Below are 25766 nucleotides of genomic sequence, written 5' to 3'. Positions count from 1 at the left end.
CCACCCGCTTCCCTTACAACCCTTGGCGAGGAAGGAGGAGAGAGGAAAGAGGGAGAGGAAACACTGCTTCTCAGGCGCAGTGATTCCGTGGCCAGGGTAAGCTCCTTCTTGTGAGAGTCCACCGGTCGCACTCTCAACCTTCAGAGCCTTTACCGTTCCCTCCGCTGAACTAGGGAAAACATACCCGGTAGAGTGCGAAGAACAGGAAAATTGAATAACATGGGCAAACCAATTCTACGCTAATTTTCCCTTTACATTAGCTTCTGTCTTGCTGACTTCTGTTACTTGAACATACATTTATCAAAAGGAAAAAGCTTAAATATTGAAGATGAAGCAAACTAAATTAAATTTCAAAGCTTAAGCAATTAAAGCACCTACATGCTGACTCCCCCCTCCTTGTATTACAAAAATAGTGATTGTTTCTCCTCTCTAATCTTCAAAAGCAGCGAGAATACTTCTTTCACGGAACTGAATATTTTTAAAGGGAAAGATCAAAAATTAATTATATATATACTATTAGTTCATTTAAGTTGCTATATTCCGCCTCTATAGATTAATAGTGATAAAGATGAACGAATTAAACATAAAACGAAAAAACACATCAGGCAGGTGGAGGACTTGGGGGGCTGAAACCCCCCTCCCTGAAATCCTACAAATATCTAATTTAAAATGTGTATAGTGGAAATTAATTTTACTTCATTAGCACGATTAAACACCTTGCATAATACGTTGTAATAATCTGAGATTCATCTTCAGGACTTCTAACCCCACTGTTTCAACTTTATGCGTCGGCTGCTAATAAGGGATGATCCCCATCCCGAAATATAATTCTGGCTCTGGCCTGCAATAATTCGAACTTTTAAAACCTGTCATTTCGAGCTCGGAAAGGGATTTTTTTATCATTCATAGGGAATTTCATTCTGAGCCAGGAACAACACAACAGAAGTTTGGCGCATGAAACTGAATGCGTGTAGTCGTTGGCTTCATGCTGTGCTTCATGTTTATTATTTATTTAGGTGTTAGTGTTTGTCGTGATAGTGCTGTGTTAAAGGGTAATGGATGTGATACAAGATTTGCTGGTGAAACCTTTTGGAAAAAGATCTTTTCAGGAGAAGTTGCAAATTGTTAATACAGGTAGGCCAGTGCTATCGCTTGAACTTATTTCTACACACAAAGACAAACATCGGGAATATGTGAGGCATTTTCGCAAGCCAATTATGACAAAACACCATGGTTGACAGGAAGTATAAGTGTTAATAAGCTTTGCTTTTTTGTTGGCTTACTTTTCGGGGCTGAAAAGAATGTATGGATGCGTGGCGGATACTGTAATCTAAACTATCTTTGCAACGCTTGTGACAAACATGAAAAATCCGAAAGTCACATAACTTCCTTTGTTAATCTGCAATCTTTCGCACAGACACGTATTGTGCAACTGGACAAACAGCGTGCTTTGGATGTGGTACGGCACATTAATCGGGTCCTGGATTAAGTTGAATTTTTTACTTAAATTAATATTGCGGGTTTTTATTTCACTAGTGCACGTCTTGCATTTTATATTTCACAGGTTGTTTTTTATAGCTTTATAATACTGTCTTGTTTTATTATTTGAAATTCTACACGTATATTAAACTGCAATAACGAGAATTAATTGATTGTGGTCGTAGCAATAAGACAAAAATCCCGACACAATATTCCTAAATCCAATATGGATCCTGGCATAAATTGCACGGAAACTTTTGGAGTTTGAGAATCAATGGTCGGAGATTACCCACTCGTTAGAACCAGCATACGCCACTGATTTAGATAGAAACAGGATTCGCCTTTCTTCCTTTCAATAAACATCTAGCCTATCACTTTATTTATTTCAAACACAAAGGCACATGCCGAATTACAGCGTTAACAGCATTATGCAAACAAGAAAGTACTACATAAACAATATTAAATCAAGTGAGAAATATGACATTTCAATCTAGAACATACTTATAAACATGACTGATTTGATATACAGGGTAATTCAAAATGAATGGTGCAACTTTACACAGCCATCATGACGCTACCATTCATCATGTTGATGAACAGTTCTTTGCCTTTTTGTACTTTTTCACAATGCAGAGATATCAATCAGAGTCAGAGACCACTTCATCTACTGTCCTTCATGGTACCTCTGATCCACGTTTTTACGTGCCGAAGGGTACTGTAAAATAATAACAACAATAATGATAATAATTGCTGTAAATTGTAAGTCGCACTAAACAATATTTTTTGTTATCAAGTATCTCTACAATTTAACCATTCGAATTACATTAACCCTTTCCAGAAATCTCTGGGGGGCAAGTGTCCCCCCCCCCTTGCGGGCACCCTTGCACAAAGGCGTCTCGTCTCGTGTATGAGTAGTTTGTCTCTCGTTCTTGTCTCGTTTCGATCTCGTCTTGGTGTATGGTGTAATCAGTATGTACACAACGTGTCGTCGAATAAACTTTCACAGCGTATAGAGTAGGGATGGCCAAATACGGATAAAATTTTATCCAGATATCGGATATTCTGATAATCGGATATAAGAATTATCCGAATTATGCAACCACATATGACAGGTTAAGTTTGCATCAGGTTTTATGTATTAATCCACGCGAGAAGGCGCTCATCATGTTCCCTGTGTCATGCCTCAACCGCCGAACTGTTCATATCACAGACAGTGAGAAAATCGGCAGCATTTCAGCGGAACTATATTCTGCGCGCACGTTTGGGTTTATATATGCGAAAAGTTGCTGCAAACTTAACCTGTCCCGGGGCTTAGACATCTGCCTTGTATATTGGAATGAGTGTGCACAAGAGTTCGAAGTACGAGGCGCATCCAGAAAGTAAGTTTCCCTATTTTTTTAAAAAAAAGAACAACACAGTTTCAGGAAACCATTTATTGGCAACAGGTACAGCAAAGGTTCAGCTATTCTTCAACATAGCAACCACCAGAATTGAGACACTTGTCGTATCGTGGTATCAACTTTTGGATCCCACTGTCGTAGAACTCTGCCGCCTGTGAATGGAACCAGCGTGCGACAGACGTCTTCAGCTCTTCGTCGTTGCCAAAACGCTCACCGGAGGACAGGAATTTCCTGAGGTGCAAGAAAACGTGAAAATCGCTGGGAGCCAGATCAGGACTGTAAGGTGGATGATCAAACAACTCCCAGCCAAATTCCGTCAAAACAGCTGCTGTGCGCCGAGCCGTATGTGGACGAGCATTGTCATGGAGGAGCACAACACCTGCAGTAAGCATGCCACGCCTCTTGTTTTGAATGGCACGTCGCAATTTCCTTAGTGTTTCACAGTAATGGTCAGCGTTCACCGTTTCACCTCTGGGGAGGAAGTCAATGAGCAAAATGCGCTTTAATGTGTTGCTGGAGACCGTACATTTTAGGTACTGTGTGGCACAGTAAATTAATTTTAATTTGAGTCAAAATGTCAAATATCGTACGTATTCTCGTTTTCCAAAATCTCCAACAGAACAGAGATTCTTGTCTAGTCTCCCCTAGATTTTAAAGAGGCCAATCTCTCGTTGGAATGTCATATTTCGATAGTATCTGGGTTTTCGATTACTAATTATGAAGTAGAGCCGCGCTGGGCTAGTCGGTAGGGCGTCTGACTGCCACGCAGCAGACCCGGGTTTGATTCCCGGAGTGGGTGATCTGAGATCGGAATGTTTACGGCCTTGTCCCCGCGGCTCTGGTGCTCACCTAACCTCAAATCAGTAGGTAACTGGGGGCAACCCTGGGAGGTAAAGGCGGCCGGAGAGTGATGCTGATCACGTCACCTCCAAAATGTCCAAGATCGAGACTTGTGCCTGCATGGCACGGTTGCTATATGCACCAGTGTTGCCAACAGCACGAGAGAAAAACGGGCTAAATCGCACCCAAAATGGAGCTAAAATTCACATCCAAGGGGCTAGATTTACAAAGGTGCGGCTGCGTACTGAAAAAAAATCTGGTTCTTAATTCTTGGGTGTTTTTTGGTGCAAAATTTCTGAAACCGAAGCACGCACGAACTAGTCTCTGGTCGAGCCTCACTGTTACGAACGATTCGTCGATTCCGCACCGCATTTCTGTGAACTTTCAACGACCAGATGCAATGCAACTGAACAAAGATTGGCATTTCCTGGAATCGACGCTATCCGTAATTCGCCTCGGGCTGCACAGCATGCCAAAACAAGGGGATGTGAGAATGTGCACTTGCTACCTGCTCCCCAGGAGGGGTCGCAGGACGAGCTTGCAGGTGCAGAGGAGGGTCGGTTATGTGAATTCTTCCTTGCGTGTTGCAATGGTTCTTATTAAGCTGAAAATATGAGTTTACTTTACTGAAAATACCAAAAAACATTTCATTACTGAAAGGGCTAGATTTGTAGCAAGATTTTTCTCTGTAGGGCTAAAAAGCCCCTTGGGGCTTTTGCTGAATTTTGGGGCTGAGTACATACTCAAAAGGGCCAGTTCTGGCCCCAAAAGAGCCAAGTTGGCAACACTGATATGCACGGGAACCTTATCTTAAAAACAAGAATGTAACTTTAATGGTAAAGTTGCATTTATGTTAACTGTAATGTTTTAAAAGCTTGGAGGAAGCCAGCTGTTCATCCTTTCGCTATCTGACGCGATAGCTGTGACATCAGTGAGAGATAACAAAGGCTAATCTTATAGATAGTGGACTTATCATTTATTGTAACACCTTCTGTTTATGTGTTTGATATCTGTGGATATAATTCGCTGAAATAATGATTTCGTGAAATCTCTTCTCGATCTGTTGTACCAAGAAATAAAAATATGAATATGAGTCATGAATATATGGCAAAAGGTATCTCTTAATTTGATCGTAATATAAATTCCGTTTCATTGTTTTGTGTCTTAGTGTGTTGTAGTCGGAATTTATTTATCTTTTGACGCGATCGTCATACCTCAGTGATTCACGGCTACAACACGCGCTCTACGAATGTCATGAGGAAAATGCGCACATTTTTTTTGTAGAATTAAAATTATTGTCCTCGAAAAGTTACCTTTTAAAAGTAGCAGAGTTGCAGTCAGGGTTGTTAAAGGTACAGAAATTTTAAATAAATTCAATTCCGGTCCAGGAGAGAAAATAAGCAAGCGTAAATGGGTTCTGGACCGTAAAGAACCATTTTATCTGTAAAGTCTTTCAATTCGGTCCACTGTCCAGGAACCATTTTTCCGTATCAATTTAAATACGGTCCACTAACATTTTTTCCGGCTCAATTTAAACACTGTCCAGGGACCTTTTTCCGGCTCAATTTAAACACTGTCCAGGGACCTTTTTCCGGCTCAATTTAAACACTGTCCAGGGACCTTTTTCCGGCTCAATTTAAACACTGTCCAGGGACCTTTTTCCGGCTCAATTTAAACACTGTCCAGGGACCTTTTTCCGCCTCAATTTAAACACGGTCCAGGGACCTTTTTCCGCCTCAATTTAAACACGGTCCAGGAACCCTTTTCCGCCTCAATTTAAATACGTTCCATGGATCTTTTTGGCTCAATTTAAACATGGTCCGGGGACCTTTTTTCGCCTCAAATTAAATTCGGTCCAGGTACCTTTTTCCGTCTATTTAATTACGGTCCAGGAACCTTTTTTGGCTTAATTTAATTACGGTCCAGGAACCATTTTCAAGATCAATTTAAATACGGTCCAGTAACCTTTCATCAATAAGACAATATGCAACTTGTACCGAATTTAAATTGCGCGAGAAAGAGGTTCCGGTACTGCAGCGGAACCTAATAGAACCCATTAGAATTTATGGGTTCATGAACCTTTAACAACCCTGGTTGCTCAAACAGTAACTCGGTTACAGTTACTGTTACTTCTACAGTTGTTTAGAACTGTTGCTCTATGAACTGCAAGCTATTATTCTTTCTAACTAAAACCAGGGTTGCCCAGAGGAGAGGGTGGGGCAGAGGTAGAAAAATACAAGGCACCATGGAGCCTGAAAATTCGCACCTCGCACCTGAATTTTTAAATTCAGTTCTAAAAAAAAATAGATATATATTTTTAATATTTCTAGTTCACTTACGGAAATATCCATTACCTTTTCTTTAATAACGAGTACAGTATGTACTTCTTAATGCTTGTGTGTTTTCTCTATCACGCACATCATTAAATTGGAATAATAAGATCTGCAGCTATGTGGTAGAGTCGACCATATATTGCAATGTATTGCATAGTTATTCATGATGTTACCGGTCGAGCCTTCTTTAGGAAGGCCACTCCGGCGCAAGAGTTAATTACTTTTAATCCAATATTGCATTAATTAATAAATTAAATGTTTTAAGGTCATATTTCATAGCTTATCATAGTTGGATTCATGGCTTTCACCAGGGGTGCACATATCGAGCACCTGTAAGGTACGTACCAAACTTGTAGAGATTCTTTATGTACTGATATGCACATTTTTATAGTTCTTGGGAGGGAATTATGAATCTTCCTGTATATCAAGTCTCATCTAGGTACGCAGAATGTCATTTTGCAGACGGACTTTACTGAAGCCTTTTGCACAAGAGCAACCAACTGTTTTACGGCCGTCAGCGGAAGACTGAATCACACACACATTTCTTTTTTCTCCGATTGCGGCTATCGTACTGACACATACATTGCCTAAGGTCGTTCACATCTTACTAGCTCGGAGAAGCCAAATGGCACAGCATTGAAATAAATTAAACGTAATGGCCATGCGTTCTGAGCAGAGAGGAGGACGACAAAGAAAAGGAAACCTCCTTGCTCGGTGCACGCGCACTTCCGGTTGAGGGTCGATTAATGATTGTTCGTACTTCAAGAAATGTCCAGTACCACAGCCTTCCACATGATGATTTTAAAAACCTTCCTGAAAAATGAAAATTTTAGGTCAATTTTTTTTTTGCGCCATGGCATTCTCTCTTTTACGACTTTTTTCATTTAGATCATTTGGCGCCCAGGGCAGACTCCTTCCGCCCCCTAGCTACGGCTCTGAACTTGATTAGACTAAGGATAGCAGGGATTGCGAGCGAAGCGAGCAAGAAAGTTTTACGAAATGCATTTTTATTTGCATAAAATTTGAAATCAAGAGGGGGCAATTGCTCCTCTGTGCCCTTGGCCGTCAATGTTTGCCACACTTGATTTTTTTTAGAATCGATTTCCAAGGTTGGGGTATGCCCCCCTGTGGTTGCGCCACTGTCCGTGTTGCTTTCGCTGTTGCCTAGATAGTCTCAATAGTTTTGTTGCTTTCCGTCGCAGATATGTAGACATCTTGTCTAGTCTTACGGCAGGTTCCCTACAAGCTGGCAAGGGAAGTGTGGAGCGTGGAATACGCCGCAGACCAACAAGACTAACAGCGGTGGCGCCGAGTTACGACGTCGCGGGAAGATGTGCTGCGCGCACCTCGTTCTACAAGCTGTTCTGTTTCTTATTGCGCTGGATTGGTCGCTTCCCCGATCCCCACTTCCCTTGCCAGCATGTAGGACGTCCGCCGTAAGACGACAAGAGCTACAACAATAGTTGTTTTTCGAAAAGAGAGGAATTTTCGAAAACTGCTTGGCTGACGTCCGCCAAATGCCCAGCGGAGCCTCAAATTTCCATTAAATTTTGATCAATTTGTCCTTCATTTCGTCAGTTCCTGACAGTGGAGGCGAGGTGGGCAGTTGCCCCCCCCCCCCACTTTTTGCCACTTTTGCTCGCACACTATGCTAAACCTTATCTACCAAGGAAAAGTAAACTGTCCTTGCCCCCAATTTTTGGAACCCAACCGCCGCCACTGGTTCAGGATTCTTTTAGAAATGCGCCTGTGCAAGATAAACTTAGAAGACAACTCACAATGTTGATGCTCAACTCCGTTTCGCTATAGCTGCATATTTACTTATTTTACAGTTAACAACAGTCCTAAAATCTTAATTTTTCTTTTTTTCAAACATAATTGGAGGGTTTCGTTTGTGGTGTCCAATGCAGCTTCTTACATTTGATCAAAATTTTGCCACTTAAAACATGACTTCAAAGATTTCTCTAATATTTATGTGCAAGACTACTTTTTACAAAATACAGTTTCATAAACGTAACTCAAGCAGATAAAAGGAGCTACTCAAAATTCGTGTCAAGGAAATAAAATATGCTCGAAAATTTCGATGAATGAAATCTTACTTTCATCTACACTGCTGTTTGTGTAAATTGCAACACCAAGATAGAATGACCCGAATGAATCCAAACTCGGAGGATGTGTAGAACAGTGTACCAGCAATAAGTGATTAGGGTTGCAGAGAGATGGCGTTCACGTAGGCCCAGCAGCACCCTCTCTTTTGTGACCGGAAAGGTCAGTGTTACGCCAAGCCCAGTCAGTGAAGAGCAGTCAAATGAAGTGGAAACGTGAAAGCAAGTACCGGTATGCCTCGTCGACATCAAAGGGCGCATTATCAGAATGTGAGTGAGTTCGAACAGGGCAGAATGATTGGTCTCCGGGAAGCGTGTTTGTCATACCGTGACATTTCGGCTCGTACGTACAGCGCATGCTGCTACGACAGTGATGCGTGTGTGGAACCAGTGGATAGAAGAGGGTTGTACGCAGTGACGGGCAGGTGCTGGAACACGCAATGTGACCACAGGACGGGATGGCCGCCATCTTGTCCGCATGGCTGTAATGGACCGTACATCTTCGTCCACAGTGCTGGCTCGATGCTGGAGCACTGAAACGGCTGTGGACCTGTCTGCGTCGATGGTTCGACGCCATCTGCTGCGGGTTGGACTGGTGGCACGCATGGCATTGCGTCGGCTTACATTGTCCAGAAACCCCAAACGCCTCAGACTGCAATGGACATGTGAACTCCGTCGCTGGCGTGGTGAGTGACAAAATGTGGTGTTTTCGGACGAGTCCCACTTCAACTTGTCCTACAGTGATGGCCGCATACGTGTTAGACGCTACCGCGGTGAACGCAATCTGGCAGCCTGCATTGTTGAGCGGCATAGCGGACAAACGCCAAGTGTGATGGTTTGGGGCACAATTGGATACAACATGCGATCTCGCCTCTTACGTATTGAAGGCAATCTGAACAGCAACCGCTACATCAGGGAGGTTTTAGAGCCCGAGGTACTGCCTCCCCTTCAGGCAACTCCACATGCCATATTTCAGCAGGACAATGCCCGGCCACATGTGGCGAGGAATGTGCAAGCTCTCTCCGAAGAACGACGGGTACCACTGCTTCCCTGGCCTGCACGTTCGCCTGACATGTTGCCCATCGAACATGTCTGGGATATGGTTAGTCGGCAACTTGTTCGTCACAATCCTCCAGCAACCACTGTTGATGGTTTGTGGACTCGCATACAATCCGCGTGGAGGGAGATTCCCCAGGAACATATCCAGGCCCTCTTTGATTCCATGCCACTTCGTGTAGAGGCTCTGTTTGCAGCACGTGGGGGCTTCACACCATACTGAATTCTCAAGGTCAGAGATCATGTACAGTTCTGTAATCCTAATCATTTGTGTATTGGCATGTACCTAATCTGTGGTATAAAATTCATTTCAATCACATGTATCCTTCTTGGTGTTGCAATTTTCACAAACAGCAGTGTATTTTATTTTTCTGATAGCTATTGGGAGTCCCCTGAGACGCCACAGGGACTGTCAATCACGCTACTGATCATCAGTTTTCTCCTCTACCAAATTAATTTAGAAATACATTGAAGTCAGGCACGTATCTAGAAATACATTTCGGGGAGGGGGTTCGACTAAGTGTCTTAATAATAATAATAATAATAATAATAGAATAAATTAAATTAAATTTTAAAATATTAATTAAATATGTAAATTAATTAATATTGTATTGTAAGATTGTAAAATAATAGATATATAATAGCATGTATTCATTATCTAGCTTCGTGTAGTTAAGATGACCATTTTTTAAAAAAAGAACTGCCCTGGCAAGGAAATTAACGTCAAATAGATAAAGAATTGAATATTTATTAAATAACAAAAAAAGGAGTTAGATCCAATTGTAATAGACAACAATAATTGTAAGGTGATCACTTTTAATTGCCTATTACAAAAGTAACAGTGTGCATAAATCTTTGGAACTGTCTTTCAAAGCCGTATGAGTCAAATTCCTTGCCTTCCAAGAAGTTCAGCGGAAATAAATAAGAAATAACCACCGATTACATAACAATAACAATTGCTAAACAATTATATTTTGATTATTTAATTTTAGTGCGTGGTAAGTCTTTCGGGGGGGGGATTTGGACCCCCCCCCCTAAATACGTCCTTGATTGAAGTAACGCTACCATGTTCAACCCTATCTAGCTTCAGACATTGTTACACCCCGGAGGTGGACTGTATTGAGAAGGAAACACAACATTCATATTCAAGTTTTCCGTGTAAAAACAGCAGACTGCGTTCTCTCATGGGCTTTTGTTTACCAATGTTCGTTTATTGCGTGTTTACATATGACGTCACAGCGAATGCCTCTCTTGTTGCATTAAAAACGTAATAAATTCTTTGTATATCTCTAGAGGCTTGTTTACAGTTCCGTGTGCGCATCCCGTTGACTGTGCAAGCCACACCCAGCACATACGTATTTTGAGATTTTTTTCTTTTCCCCATAGGAAGTAGCTTAGCCTTTTTTACTTTTTATGCTAGAAATAACAATTGTAATAAGTTTGTTAGTTTGTAACTACTGGTACTATTATTGTTACTAATGCTACTACGCACGTATCTAGAAATGTACCGGGTGGCCAGAATTAAAGTTACCCAACTCGGAGCCCCCTGTAACCTGTTTGAGGCATCGTAGAACTCTGAAATTTGGTGAATCCACTATGCAGACCATGGGGAAGAGGATGGCGATAAAAAATAAAAAAGTTCAATTTTCCGCCACCAGGTTGAAATGTGGCGCTGTACTTCCATGATGGGTTGTAATAATGACGTAAACTGCTCCAATTGGTTATGGATTTGCCTTTACCTTGCAATCTTGCAATAAACGACAGATTATTTTCTCACAACTTCCAGCCACTGACAAATGTCTTTCTAATTAATACAGTATGTAACATTGATATTCGTACACATAGAATTTCCGAGGAAAAAATGTCATATCTACTAGTAAATATAATCATTTTCATATGTACCTGGAAATTAATGTTAATGAAGGTTTCACCAACAAATGTCAATAAAAATGTATGTTCAAAGTGTATAAACAGAGCATATAATTTGTGTGAAAAGAGAAAAACACGCTGTTTCATGCAACATTGTTATTCGTACAGGCAAGAGTTTCAATCTTCCTCTCATACAGCTCCACCGCTATTCGGGCGATTTCATGCAGTTTGCAACTTCGTAACAAGTTTGGACATGCAGGCGCGCTCCCCGTCAAGCGGAATGCTGGCGTAGGTATTGTTGTAGGCCTATCGTCTATCTATCAGCGTGTTCAAAAGGGGCAGTGTTGCCAACTTGGCTCTTTTGGGGCCAGAACTGGCCCTTTTGAGTATGTACTCAGCCCCAAAATTCAGCAAAAGCCCCAAGGGGCTTTTTAGCCCTACAGAGAAAAATCTTGCTACAAATCTAGCCCTTTCAGTAATGAAATGTTTTTTGGTATTTTCAGTAAAGTAAACTCATATTTTCAGCTTAATAAGAACCATTGCAACACGCAAGGAAGAATTCACATAACCGACCCTCCTCTGCACCTGCAAGCTCGTCCTGCGACCCCTCCTGGGGAGCAGGTAGCAAGTGCACATTCTCACATCCCCTTGTTTTGGCATGCTGTGCAGCCCGAGGCGAATTACGGATAGCGTCGATTCCAGGAAATGCCAATCTTTGTTCAGTTGCATTGCATCTGGTCGTTGAAAGTTCACAGAAATGCGGTGCGGAATCGACGAATCGTTCGTAACAGTGAGGCTCGACCAGAGACTAGTTCGTGCGTGCTTCGGTTTCAGAAATTTTGCACCAAAAAACACCCAAGAATTAAGAACCAGATTTTTTTTCAGTACGCAGCCGCACCTTTGTAAATCTAGCCCCTTGGATGTGAATTTTAGCTCCATTTTGGGTGCGATTTAGCCCGTTTTTCTCTCGTGCTGTTGGCAACACTGAAAAGGGGCAAGGTGAAGGAACTGAGTTCCGATCTGAAGGATGATATTATAAATTTGACCCTTAGAGTTTATTCGTTAAGAGAAAATGGACAAACAGTCAATAAATCACACTCAACAGTTCCATACAGTGACCGCGGTGGCTCAGTCGGTAACGCGTCTGACTACCATGCTAAAGGTCCCGGGTTCGATCCCCGGCCGGTTCAAATCCGGGAACTTTTCTAACGATGGAAGCGGCCCCGGCGCCCACCCAGCGTCGAATAACATGGGTACCTGGGGGAAACCCTGGGGGGTAAAGGCGGTCAGGGGCGTGGTGCTGATCACATCACCCCCACTGACGACCGGATCAAGAAAGTGTGGGGCATTACCCCCACACCCCCTATACGTCTTCATGGCGTGGTGCTATGCACAGGGGAGCACTTTACCTTTTTACAGTTCCATACATAGTAAACAAAGGAAGGTTCAACACAGAATGTGCCCAGAAAACCAAAAGAGAGACGGTTGAATAAACGTGATGAACGCTTTATTTTAAAAAGAGTGCGAGAAAACCCGCGACTAAGTGTGACTAAGTGTTCCTCAGTTACGACTGTTAGTAGAAAATGTTGCAGGCAAGATGATGTCCGATCAAACTGTCCGACGTGCCTTGTGGAAGCATGGATATCATGGCAGAATATCACGAAAGAGGCCGTATGTAAATAAGGTGAATCACAGGAATAGACTTTCATTCGGGAAAGAGCACATCCACAAGGCCAGGAATTTTGGGATAGTGTCATATGGTCAGACGAGTCCAAGATTAATATATACAGGTCAGATGGGATAAATAGGGTCTGGAGAAAATCAAATAAAGACAATGATCACATTAACACAGTTCCAACAGTTAAACACGGTGGTGGGTCATTACTTATTTGGGGCTGTATGTCGTCCAAAGGTGTTGGTACCATCCAGTTCATTGATGGTATCATGGATGCATATGTCTATTTGGACATATTGAAGAACAATGTAAAGCAGAGTGCCCAAAAAATGGACATGCCGCCTATCTACAGATTCCAACAAGACAATGACAGTAAGCATAAGGCGCGAGTTAACATGAATTGGCTAATATGGAATGTGTCCAAACTACTACAAACACCAGCTCCAAGTCCAGACTTAAATCCCATTGAGCATTTATGATCAATTTTGAAGAAGCGAGTCCATAAAGCAGGCGTCAAGTCCAAACAAGAGTTGAAAACTGTTGTGCAAGCCGAGTGGAATAAAATAAGCTCTGAAACATGTCGGAAACTGGTTAATTCTATGAAGAACAGGTGTGAAGCAGTAATTAAAGCCAGAGGATACGCATCAAAGTATTAGAACTGTCAGTCAATTTGCTCTGAATATACTTTTTTCCTTTATATTATTAAGTGTACGAATAGAAAAGTTGTACAAAAAATGGCATGTTTCTCTCTGTTTCATTTAATTTATTATTGTCATTGGTTATATATGGAATTTGGATAAGATTTTATGTTCCTAATGATATTAGTTATTGAATTGTAAAGAAACAATTTCAAAAGAGTGTATTTCCTTTCAGATATTAAAGCATTTTCTTTGAAAATCCGTGTGTACGAATAAGAATGTTACATACTGTAACTCAGCTACATCGTGACTGCTGAACAAAAGTTCAGAAGTGATCACCATGCCATTAAATAAGAAAGAACATACATTGCTGGTGAAGTTGTTTTATCAGAACGGTAGTAATAGTGCAGCTGCACTGCGAGGTTATTATACACCTGACTTATGTTTTTCAATATATTCATTATTACAGCGTCACATTTCAACCTGGTGGCGGAACTTTTTTTTTTATCGCCGTCCTCTTCCCCATGGTCTGCATACTGGATTCACCAAATTTCAGAGTTCTACGATGCCTCAAACAGGCTACAGAGGGCTCTGAGTTGGGCAACTTTTATTCTGGCCACCCGGTATTTTGGGAGGTCCGAACTAAATGTCTCAATAATAATAATAATGTTTAAATTAAATAGATATTTGATAATTATATCAAATTCAATTAACACTAATTAAAGTATATAAATTATCAGACTGCGGGATGGTATGGGTTCAGTCTCGGGGTTTATAGGGCCGGTGGCAGCCCACCATCGTGAGGAAATTGGGGAGCTCCGAGTGAGTAGCGTAACCCAGTCTCGGAACTCTCCTACAACAGCTGAGGGTTCGACGTTCTAACCCCACGTCACCTAATTACCGACTGAAGATCTCCACACCTCTTGGTAGGATTGTGGGGGGGAGACTGGCAGTCGGGAGATAGGCCAAGGCCCTTACAGGGCTGTCGAGCCTCGAGTTATTATTATTATATAAAGTATATAAATTAATTAATATTATATTATTATTACATGAATAGGTAAAGTGACCGAATAGGAATAGATATAAGACAACACATATTCATTATCTAGCTTACCGGCATAATTTGTATAAAAAAAGTGCACTGGCAAAGAAATTAATGTCAAGTAAATGAAGAATTGATTGAATAAGAAAGGAAGTTAGATCCAGTTGGCAGAAAGTAAAGATCCTGATTAATATTTTATGCATATTATCATAAATAGTAGTGTGAAAGCATAAATCTTTGATAGTAAGGCCTACCCGATGGCATAGTGGTAACGTCGTCGCCTTGCAATCAAAGGTCCTGGGTTCAATTCCTGGAGGAGGCACATAGTGGTTCGGATCCCACCTTAAACTGTAGGTCCAGTCCCGATTAGCCATACTGTGCATAAAGTGGACTTAAAGCACCAACTCAATCAATCAACCAAATTCCAATAAGTTCTGAGGAAATTACATATAACCATATATTAGACAATAAACGCTAAACAAGTATATTTTCATTATTTAATTTCAGTACTTGGCAAGTCTTTCAAGGGGGGTGGTACGGACCCCCCTGGACCCCTCCTAAATACGTCCTTGCTAGTACTATATAAATTTTATATCAGTAATCGTAAAAGTGCAAGTTTGTGTATGTCTGGGTTGCTTGACTGAAAGAGTTGAGTGGTTCATTCAAATTCAAAGTTTAACTTTCCTTGTAGTAATGTCTGGAATGTGCTGATACTAAAAAAATATACAACTGTGTGTATGTGCACGCATGTGAAGTTTCAGGATACCACATTTTATGTTTCTGTTCTCTTTCAACAGGAGACCGACTGCAACATGATCCAGACTTCGCTGGCCCTCTCAAGAACAGATCATGCACAGATCTTCTTTGCCTTCTGCTCTTCATTGTTTTCCTTTTCTGCTGGGCAATTGTGGCAGTATATGGTATGTGTAAGCTTATAATTAACTGTTTTATAAACTCTATGTAAAGCACAGTACATTGCAATTGTCTTGATTCAGTTTGTGTTAATACAGTTCCTTACCTCAGGCACTGTAAATAGGTCATTGCAAAAAAAAAGGGGGGTATATACAAGATGATTTCATAATTTGTTTAAATTATTTAAAATTTGTGAAACTAATGAAATATTCTATTCTTAAGGAACCTAATCAAATACTAATCTTGGCCAAGATCATTTGCCCCTAGTTAGTCACAAAATTAAAATTTGTTGAATTGGCTTGTCCACGGAGTAGAGGAGCAGAAATAAATTACATCAAACATGATTTTCAGAAATTGTTTACACGTAATCCATAAAATTGCAGTATAGTTATTAGGGGCCACTTTTTTTAATGGAAATAACCATAATAAGTTTATTTATCAATTAGTTATAGACTATTATTCATTTGGTAAACAAGAGATACAAGGAAACAAAAAAAAATCCGAATCTACAAAAACTCACTTTAAAAGGACAGCTGAGTCTAAAATTACAAATAGTTTTATTAATTTGGATTCAACAAATGATAAAAACATGAAATTTTCCTCTCCGTGGGCAGAGATGTCCACAGAGGGGACAAAATCTTTTATTTTGTTGTATTACTTCATGGAAGTTAGGCATACAGAAATGTTCAGATGAGCTCTGTACATAATGTTTATATTTCAAATCGTATTAATCAATGGTTTGCAAAATTCCTCGGCTTGAAGGACTTGTTCACAGAGTGGAAATGTGATCTCAACAAAGTTGGAAAGTTTGAACTTTAATCCCAAAAATCTCGCACAAAAGGGAATACATGCACCTCCAACTGTCTCTTGAACTCACAATGGCATCGCATCTATTCCCTCCAATTTTCGGATGTGGAGTGAACAGTGTTGCAATCTCTGGATTTTTAAAGGAACTTTTTACCAGTGTCCACGTATTGGAAAATTATTGCTGGGACATTATATTTTTGCATTTTACTAACCTAAGATCTTTTTAAAATTATTTTTTGATGTTCTTAGGGGGTTCTAAGGTGATTATGAAATTATTCACAATACATGAAAATTTAACTTGCACAAAGGATATGAGGAGTCCATGGAGGGGAAAATCGACATATTCTGTGTAAAATTCCCAAGAGAGGAAAAATTATTTCTGGAAGAAATAAAGCTGATGAATCTTGTAACTAAATTAACTCCCACGTGGAAAAAAAAATCATAAATATTCTTAAAACATATTTTATGACTGCTGAACAAGCTTCCCACCTTTTTGTATATATATATACACAGGGTGTCATTTTAATGGCGCCCACGGACCACGGAACCGTATAGAGGACATCAAAACAAACAACTTTTCTCAGTAACATTTTTCTCGTTGGTGTGTCGATTCGACGCTACAGCCGTTCAAAAAAAGGCCGTTTTGCCGCCTGGATGCTGGCAACCCAACACAACATTTGATCGTATCTGTGACGTCATATCCTGCGGCGAAACAGTGCACGGCAGTGTTGCTACGAACACATAAATTTTGTGAAAAATTACAAACTACCAACCACATTATTAGTTTTAAAACGAAGTGAGAAACGTGTCCAGTAGACTGAACATCATAGCCTACCAGCCAGAAGATCAGCAGTCATCTAAGGAAAGGGGGAAGTGAACCAACGATATGGGAAATGGTAAAAAACGTATTCAAAATGAAGTGTCAATATCGGATTTTGTCTCCGCGTACATGTCAGAAAGCATCAACAATAAATGTTATTGGACCAACAGCTTACATGTGGCTGTTTACGCCCAGCTACATGTCAATTATATTTACAAATCTCGTTGCAAGGTTGATATCTACAGGTTTGTGCCCATATGCATTTTGGTATTTTTGTGCTTATAACGAAAGTATCCGAATTTCACGTTGTTACATTACGGCTAAAACACGTACAACCACAGTAACAATGTAATTATGAATCAGTATCGAATACACTGCCCTGTTCACAGTTGCAAACTATTACATGTGTATCTGGTGCGTAGATAAACACAGTCGTCGGAGAGCTTGTTTTACTGCTACTTATATCCCTGTATTTTCAACCATTTTTGTCACTGCCTCATAATGCCCTGAATATACATTATATTATGTGTTGCTTACCTTTGGAATTTTGAGTTCTTTCATTTCTATTTTGTCATCTGTTCAGTGTGTCACAGACAACTAGTAGATCAGAAGGACGAAGTGGATAGACTAAATTGTAGATGCCAACTTGGTAACTAGATTTGCAAATATTTGACATGTAAGCTGAGACTAAATTCGATATGACCACTTCCACTTGAATTCTATTTTATTTCTACCATTTTTCGTATCGTTTGTTTACGTACTGTTTACAGAATGTGTTTGCTCGTTTTGTTTTATGGTACATAATGTGGCTGATTGTAGCTATGTCATTTTTCACAGAATATGTGTGTGCCTGGCAACCCTGGAACGCATCGCTTCACTACGGGATATGACGTCACAAATGCAATCAAATGATGTGTGTGGTTGCCAGCATTCAGGCGGCAAAACGGGCTTTTTTAAACGACTGTAGCACCGAAATGATGCACCAACGAGAAAAATGTTACTGAGAAAAGTTGTTTCTTTTGATGTCCTCTATACGAATCTGTGGTCCGTGGGCGCCATTAAAATGACACCCTGTATGTATATATATATATATATATATATATATATATATAATATATTATATAGAATGACCCAGATGAGATTAGCTCTTGAAAACTTCAAAGTACTACAGATCACCCACTTTATTGTGCATATATTATTATTGGTGTAGATCTGTTAATGCTCTCTTGATAACAGTGGTGTCTGGTGTTACACGGGTATACCAACTTTTCTCATAGAAATTGCTGCAAAATTTGAAGTTATCAGACTTCTGTTTTTGTTTTACTTGCATGCCTGCATTGGTGTTTTATTTATATTATATCTAATTAATATACAGGTTGAGTCAAAGGTCAGGAATCATAAGACTAATGTACGTCAGTGGCTGGATTACCAGTTTCCGCGGAGTTGGATAGGTTGGGAAGGCTCCGTTGAGTGTCCCGCAAGGTCCCCTGACCTCACACCAATGGATTACTACCTATGGGGTCACCTGATGGCAATTTTTATTCCACCCAGATTCGCGACCTACACCATCTGCAAGGGATGATAACTGAATGTGCCATGCAAATACGGCCTGCCACAATCCTCAGTGTCCTGAAGAACAGGGAGCATCGTCTGAAAATGTGCCTTGCTGAAGAGGGTCAACATATTGAGCATATCATATAGACCTGGGGTTCCCAAACCTTTTTCGTTTCACGGCACCCTTAGTGTTTCCAAGATTTTTCCATGGTGCCCAAGTCAGAATGTAGGCCTATCTAACACTACTAATGCTCAGTTAGTGTGGTTAGGTTGCTTGCATTAAGTTAAAAATACACATATTTCAAATTCAGAAATATTTTATGTGTAACAAGTACTAAATAAGCACATATTTGGAACAATCATTTTAGTGAAAATGTTAGAACATTTCGTGGTGCCCCTGTAAGCCTGCCACAGCACACCAGGATGCCACAGCGCACACTCGGGGAACCACTGATATAGACAATATAATCTGAAGTGAAAAACACTTTTGTTCCTGACTTTTGACTCGCCCTGTATAATAAATATATGCAATAAATAAGAATTGTTGAAGTAAACCAGGTCTCAAATTTTCAGAATACGCCACTGCTGAAAGAGATCGAGTGGTAGAGGAGAGATAGAGAAATCATGCAACACTCACTCGCACATGCACAGAAGCAGACATTAGCCTTTGTTCTTTTGTTTGTTTTTTTCAATATTATTGTTAGTAATTTCAAGAGAAAACTAATTGCTTGTCTTTGTATTGTAACAAAAAGACTCTCCCCTGTAATTTTTGGTGGGGAGAATTTTTTAGGACTTCATTGTTGATTGGGGAAAAATCCACCCCAGTATATTGCACCCTATCTCTTATGATTTTCTAATTCCCCAATGCTAAGTTTAAATTCATTTATCTGAAATGCGTTTATGTTGCTTTCTTTTCTCCCCAGCATTTAGAACCGGTGACCCAGAGAAGTTGATTGTACCGACTGATTCCAAAGGCTTGAAATGTGGAGTTGATCCTGGTGTGGAAGATAAGAAATATCTTTTCTTTTTTGACATCACAAAATGTGCTGTCAAAACAAATATTTTAAAAGGCTGCCAGACACCTCAGGTAACTTTATTATATTCTTTCAGTTTTTATTATTATTTCAATGTATTGTGCAGATTTCCTAAAATTTCAGTATTGTACATGTTACGTACTTGTTTTGACATATGATTTGGTCATAATGTCACATGCACCCTAAAAAATTGAACTTGTGAGCAGTAGGAAACATGGAAAACTGGACTGGAAAAAAATATCGAAAAAGTATAGATTAAATGCAGAAATTAATGCAGTCTTATTCAACGTGTACAAATGGTAATAAGATAATTATCATGCAGCTATTTTTTAAAAGTTCACATGATGCTCAGATAGGGTAATCGGGATTGAGCCTACAGTTTAAAGTAAGTTCCAAACCAGTGCCATAAAATACTATTATAGCATGCAATAATTTACAGTTACCAGTGGTGCAGGAACGTTTTTCATTTGGGGGGGTACAAAATTCAGCCTCCCATATATATATATATATATATATATATATATATACTGGGTGATTTTTTTAACCTGAATCATTTGAATATCTTGAAAAAAAATCATCCTACAAAAAAATGTTCCAAATAAAAAGTTGATAGTTTGGAGGGGGAAGTTTAGTGGTGCAACAGAAGAACACCCCCTCCCCCTCTTGTAGGTGGGGCGGGGGGCAACTTCGAAATTTCAAATATAAACCCTTATTTTTTATTACAGATTCGGATTTTACGGAAAAAAATACATAAGTTTTGTCTGAAACATTTTTTTCGATTTGTGATAGATGGCGCTATAATCGACAAATTTTCATTTCTTGAATGTTTACACTTTAAAACCAATGTATTTCATTTCGCAATTTATTTAAATTCAAAAAATAAAACATTCTCGTGCATGAACTTTGTACTAATTCTTGACAAATCTTTTGAGATTTCATTAAGCTGGTAATTCGCCTATTTACAACATTTAAAAGTTAGATTCAATATTTGTTTAATTTTTTTTATTGTTGTGTCAAAGATGCTTAACAAAGCTACAACAGAAAAATAAAATAAAAAAAATAAAACAATTTCAAGAAACAGTTCCTTTTTAGACTTTTCTTGTTAAATCATTGTTTGTTTTTCATTGTTTTTTAGATCACAAGAATGCTCCGAGCGATTAATTTGACTAAGCTGTTGATACTTTTTAATATCAATGGATGTATTAACTGTAGAATAGAAAATTGAAATGGTTCTCGTGTATGGAGCATCTGGCAGGAATCTCCATCAAGCTATCATTGTTTATGCTGAGCGTTTTCCAGGCAGGGTGCGTTCTTTCGCTTCATTTCAACGTACAGTCAATCAATTTACTACTGAAGGAAGTGTTAAACCTAAACAAAGGAATTTGTTTTACAATAATTTCAAGTCCAGAAACAAAAATGTTTTATTTTTTGAATTTAAATGAATTGCGAAATGAAATACATTGGTTTTAAAGTGTAAACATTCAAGAAATGAAAATTTGTCGATTCTAGCGCCATCTATCACAAATCGAAAAAAATGTTTCAGACAAAACTTATGTATTTTTTCCCGTAAAATCCGAATCTGTAATAAAAAATAAGGGTTTCTATTTGAAATTTCAAAGTTGCCCCCCGCCCCACCTACAAGAGGGGGAGGGGGTGTTCTTCTGTTGCACCACTAAACTTCCCCCTCCAAATTATCAACTTTTTATTTGGAACATTTTTTTGTAGGATGATTTTTTTTCAAGATATTCAAATGATTCAGGTTAAAAAAATCACCTAGTATATATATACATACATACACGCGTGCGCGTGCATATGTATACTACGCATATACTACTTCAAAGGTAGTACCTATAGGTATAATGTGAAGGCATCGGAAATATTCTATTTTAGAACAGCACACGAATTTCCTGTTTTTTTAATTAAAAATTGGCATAAATAATTTTTATTTGTTTGTTTTCCTTAGTATTTATGGTCATTTTGAAAACAGATTTTAACCAGATAACAATTCCGAAAAATATAAAGCTCTGGACCTTGTTCATGGGCTCATTTTGAATTTAACGAAACGGAATATCAGGAGTTCGAAATGTGAAAATTGCGAACAAAGATACAGCTATTATTTTTAATCCAGGGTGAGATTAAAGGGGGTGAGGAGGATTGCCCCTTCTCCTCTATCTTCAGCTGTCCCAACCAGGAATAATTGTCTCTCACCAACTGGATATAGAAACCATATTATTGAATATATCATACTTATAGAGTCCACATCAGTTCAGTTCATTTGATTTTAAAGTCCCATAGCTAAGCATAAAAATATCTTTAAACAAATTATGGCAGATGTGTACCACATCCAATGCCTTTTAGAAGCCATGTATTCGGTATTTCCTCAGACATCTATAGGGTGTTGTATTTTTTTAAAAAAATATTGAGTTGAGATGGTTCCCGATCAACTCATAAGACGTCTAAGTTTGGAATGTTTGTAAAACATTTGACAAAGAATTTATTTGTAACATAATTATTTGTACCTAACGACGTTCTTCAAGCACTGAAAATACTATTATTATATATACAAAACCGAAATCCTTCAGATCTCAGAGCAAGCAAGGAAAAGCCAAACACTCAAAAGTTGTTTTATTTCTCTAATCTTCGGTGGATAATATGAAGAGCCGGCCAAGGTTTCTTTTCGTATTTAGTAGTATTAAATGCATATACATGCATGTTTTAAGGTGACTTGTCAATTCCTTGTTTACGTGAAAAGGTGAACTTTAATGTAAGCAAAAGCATGTGCGCGTCACAGTTAAATATTTTCGCATCAACAAAGAAAATCCAAAATGCATTTCCACCTCGCCAGCTCCCGTGGCGGAGTGATTAACATAGCGTTCTACGAAGCCAGAGGTCCCCGGTTCGAATCCCGGCCTGGGCATGGGCGTTATTTGTGAGTGTCCCTTCATCAATTTCATCATACCATCACTCATCCTCATCTTCGCGATTAGCCAGAAGTGGCTGAATTTGAAGTAAAACAAACCAAATCACTCAATCAAACATTCCCATCTCGCTCAAAGACCTTGTGATTTCAATAAAAAATCTACCAATATCTACCAACCGAATGTGAAATGTCATAAATCTAACCTTAACTGATTAGAAAAATAATTTAGAAGTTTTAAACATACTTTTACTTTCCTTATACCCCCAGTGCATTGCTTTCATGCAGAAAAATTTGCAAGAAATTGAATGAAGTCTAGTCTAGATAACACAGTCAGTGGCCTTGAAAAGCCAACTGGCAAACCATAGGACCTGCAGTGAGTCTCATTTATCTCCTGCATTCGTTTGACTAATGTAATTTTCTTCCAGTTTGACTTTAGGGTTTAACTTCAAATGGCGTTGTGTTTGTGTTGCATTAAATATCAAAATTAGATTTTAAGAGATTAATGTCCAATTCTAAGTACTATATCTAATACTTAGGTAAAAGTAAGCTCTCGTCCTCTGATAAAATCACAAATTGCACCCTGTTCTAATGTCTATGAAAAGGGAACCTTTCATTTGACTAGTGTTGCCCACGAGACGAGACTTTGGCCTGTCTCGTCTCGTGGAAATGCTGTCTCGTCTCGAAAATATTCGTTTGTTTCATGACACATGGTCAATCTCGTCTCATCTCGAATTTTTAAAAGCCTGTCCCGTCTCGTCCCATGGACAACACTACATTTGACCTAGGAATGACATCGAGATGAGACGAGTCGAGAATTGCCACAGCCTCATCTAGTCTCCTGTGTGGTGAGTTTGAGTTTGTTTGAGTTGGTTTATTAAGTCCACTTTATGCACAGTTAGGCTAATCGGGATCCGAACCACTGTGCCATGTGCCTCCACCGGGTATCAAACCCGGGACCCCTTGATTACAAGGCGACGACGCTACCACTGCGCCATCGGAGAGGTCCTCCAGTGTGCTGAGGTTCTTCTCGTTCTTGTTTGTGCTTTTCTTTTGTTTCAGTGTCCACTCAGGAGTTGTTAAAACTTATTCTATGTAATTATTTTATATCCACTTCATGGGCTAATCGGGACTGAATCTGCAGTTTAAAGTGGAATCCAAAGCTCAGTGCATGTTGGACCCTTCAATTACAAGGCGAGATATCTCGTCCTGACCCACGAAATGTTTAGTACAAGCAACACGTACATTGTGTCACCACTCAAAGTTTCACAACGTATATGTCATTAAAGCAAAACTTTTCTTAACACATTCGGGTCTGGCCTCATAATACAGCATTGTTACCTCTGGTCTGCAGTTTTTCGTTGTTTTTCAAAAAATCATAGAAAAAATATTTTTAATTTGTTTTTATTTATAACGTTTTTCTTAAATCTACAAAACTTCCTCTTTTCAATGAACAAAAATTTTGTTAAATTTTATTTTCATTTTCAGACGTTTTTTAATATTTTTTTCAGCAATGTTTTGTGAAGAAGGAAAAAGTACAACATTGTAACAAATGTGAATATAGAGATATTTTATGTTCGTAATCTGGAAATTTCAATAATTAACTACATAAACTATCAATACATCTTTTGAATCTCGCATAAGAATACTTCTTATGTGCACATAACAAAAAATACAGTAGAGCGTCGATTATCCGAACGTCGGTCAACCGAACGACCGCTTAACCGAACTGTGTACTCGCTCGCACCTGTTACTCTCCCACCCCACCCTACCATCCATCATCCCCCTCACTCCCAAACCAAGTTTCCCACAGTAGTCGCCGCACTGAGCCACCGCTGGCAGAACATTGCTTCTAATGGGGCCTTCATAAGGCGCTGCTGACCAAAATAAAGGATTATTTTAAACGTTAATTTTGTGTACTGTGTGTATTGTTCATGCAAAATGCGTATGTAATATGTACATATTTTTGTTTAATAAACTGTACCACATACTATATATTCCTACTAAAGTTGCCTTTGTACGTTACTTTGTAATACTTAAAGAGATGCCTGTTTTTATGAATAAATTTACTATACAGTACTTCTTTTTGGCAAATAAACATGTACAGTTCGATTATCCGAACAAACCAGTTTTCCGAACACCCATGTCCCCCAATTACTTCGGATAATCGACGCTCTACTGTAATTACAAATTACAAGTAATTATCTTTTGTATGAAAAAGTGGCTGCAGGACAGGACCAGACGATGCATCAGTTGGTTCTGCGTCATCTGTAAAAATTAAACAAATAAATAAATAAACTAAATAAATAAAATAAATTTTCATTTTACATACACTATACAAAATAATTAATGGAAAAACTAAAAATACATCAGTGCATGTAGGAGAAACAAGCAAGAGGCAAGATGAATAGACCCAAAAAAATTACTTCTTCTCACTTCATTCATAAAATACTAGAGTTTGCAACACTGTTTATATTGTCGATAATAATTATTACGAATATAACCTACCTTCCAAATCTTCAAATTCATCTGCATCATCAAAATCGTCGCTAACTTCAAACTCTGAGGCAGAATGCTCTATGCAGTCTGGATCTAACGACGCCATTCTAAACAATGCACATTAGATCAACCCGACAACAAACAGTCACAGGTGCCAGATAAAAATAGCACATGAGTCACCTAGCGGTCGGAATTTCAACAGAGGGGCTTGAATGAACACGCGCCTGAGACGAAGTACGAGCATAGCCCGTCGTTCAATCGGCAAAGCGATTGCATACCGCAGGACGGGCTATGCCCGTCGTTCGTCCACATTGACTTTAAGTGCACTGCGGGCTATGCCTGTCGTGAGACCCCAATGTGTTAATAACGTTTTTCTGCTCTATATCTTGTTTCGATGCTGTGAACCGTCGAAATACGGAATTATATTATAAATAGATTAAACCGGGCAGCACAGGCTCGCAATTGTTACTAATGCATTAACTTTGCAATTACAGTAAACAAAATACACGACATTTTGAAAAAAAGAAGTCAATAAATTTAAACGCTTGGTATGTCTGATAAGACACACAGTAATTTAAATTTATTTTTACCAATTTCTTCAAATTTGATACCAAAGTTTCGAACGAGATCATGTCTGACATCAAGTACTAATGCCTCGCTTTGATTTTGCAGAGATTTACTTCAGTCTCGTTTCGAAATTTGAGACAAAACACAGACTTTGCTTGTCTCAGTATCATCTCTATGTTCAAAAATCTCTTAATATATAGGTTTAAGTATAATTTTCCC

The 25766-nt window shown here is 39.1% G+C and overlaps 1 protein-coding gene across 4 annotated transcripts in view; it reads left to right on the top strand.

Moving 5' to 3' along the window:
• Positions 1 to 25766, top strand: part of Ctl2 (Choline transporter-like 2) — a 154491-nt gene that overhangs the window by 77753 nt on the left and 50972 nt on the right. For all 4 annotated transcript variants that reach the window (XM_083110122.1, XM_083110123.1, XM_083110125.1 and 1 more), the window contains exons 2-3: positions 15235 to 15357; positions 19454 to 19617. In XM_083110122.1, coding sequence (XP_082966248.1) covers positions 15235 to 15357; positions 19454 to 19617 — 287 coding nt within the window. The remainder of the gene's footprint in view (positions 1 to 15234; positions 15358 to 19453; positions 19618 to 25766) is intronic.

This window comes from Lepisma saccharinum, chromosome 23 (assembly GCF_977018435.1).
Source record: "Lepisma saccharinum chromosome 23, izLepSacc3.1, whole genome shotgun sequence".
Taxonomy (NCBI): domain Eukaryota; kingdom Metazoa; phylum Arthropoda; class Insecta; order Zygentoma; family Lepismatidae; genus Lepisma; species Lepisma saccharinum.
This window is presented reverse-complemented; position numbering and strand designations above follow the sequence as displayed.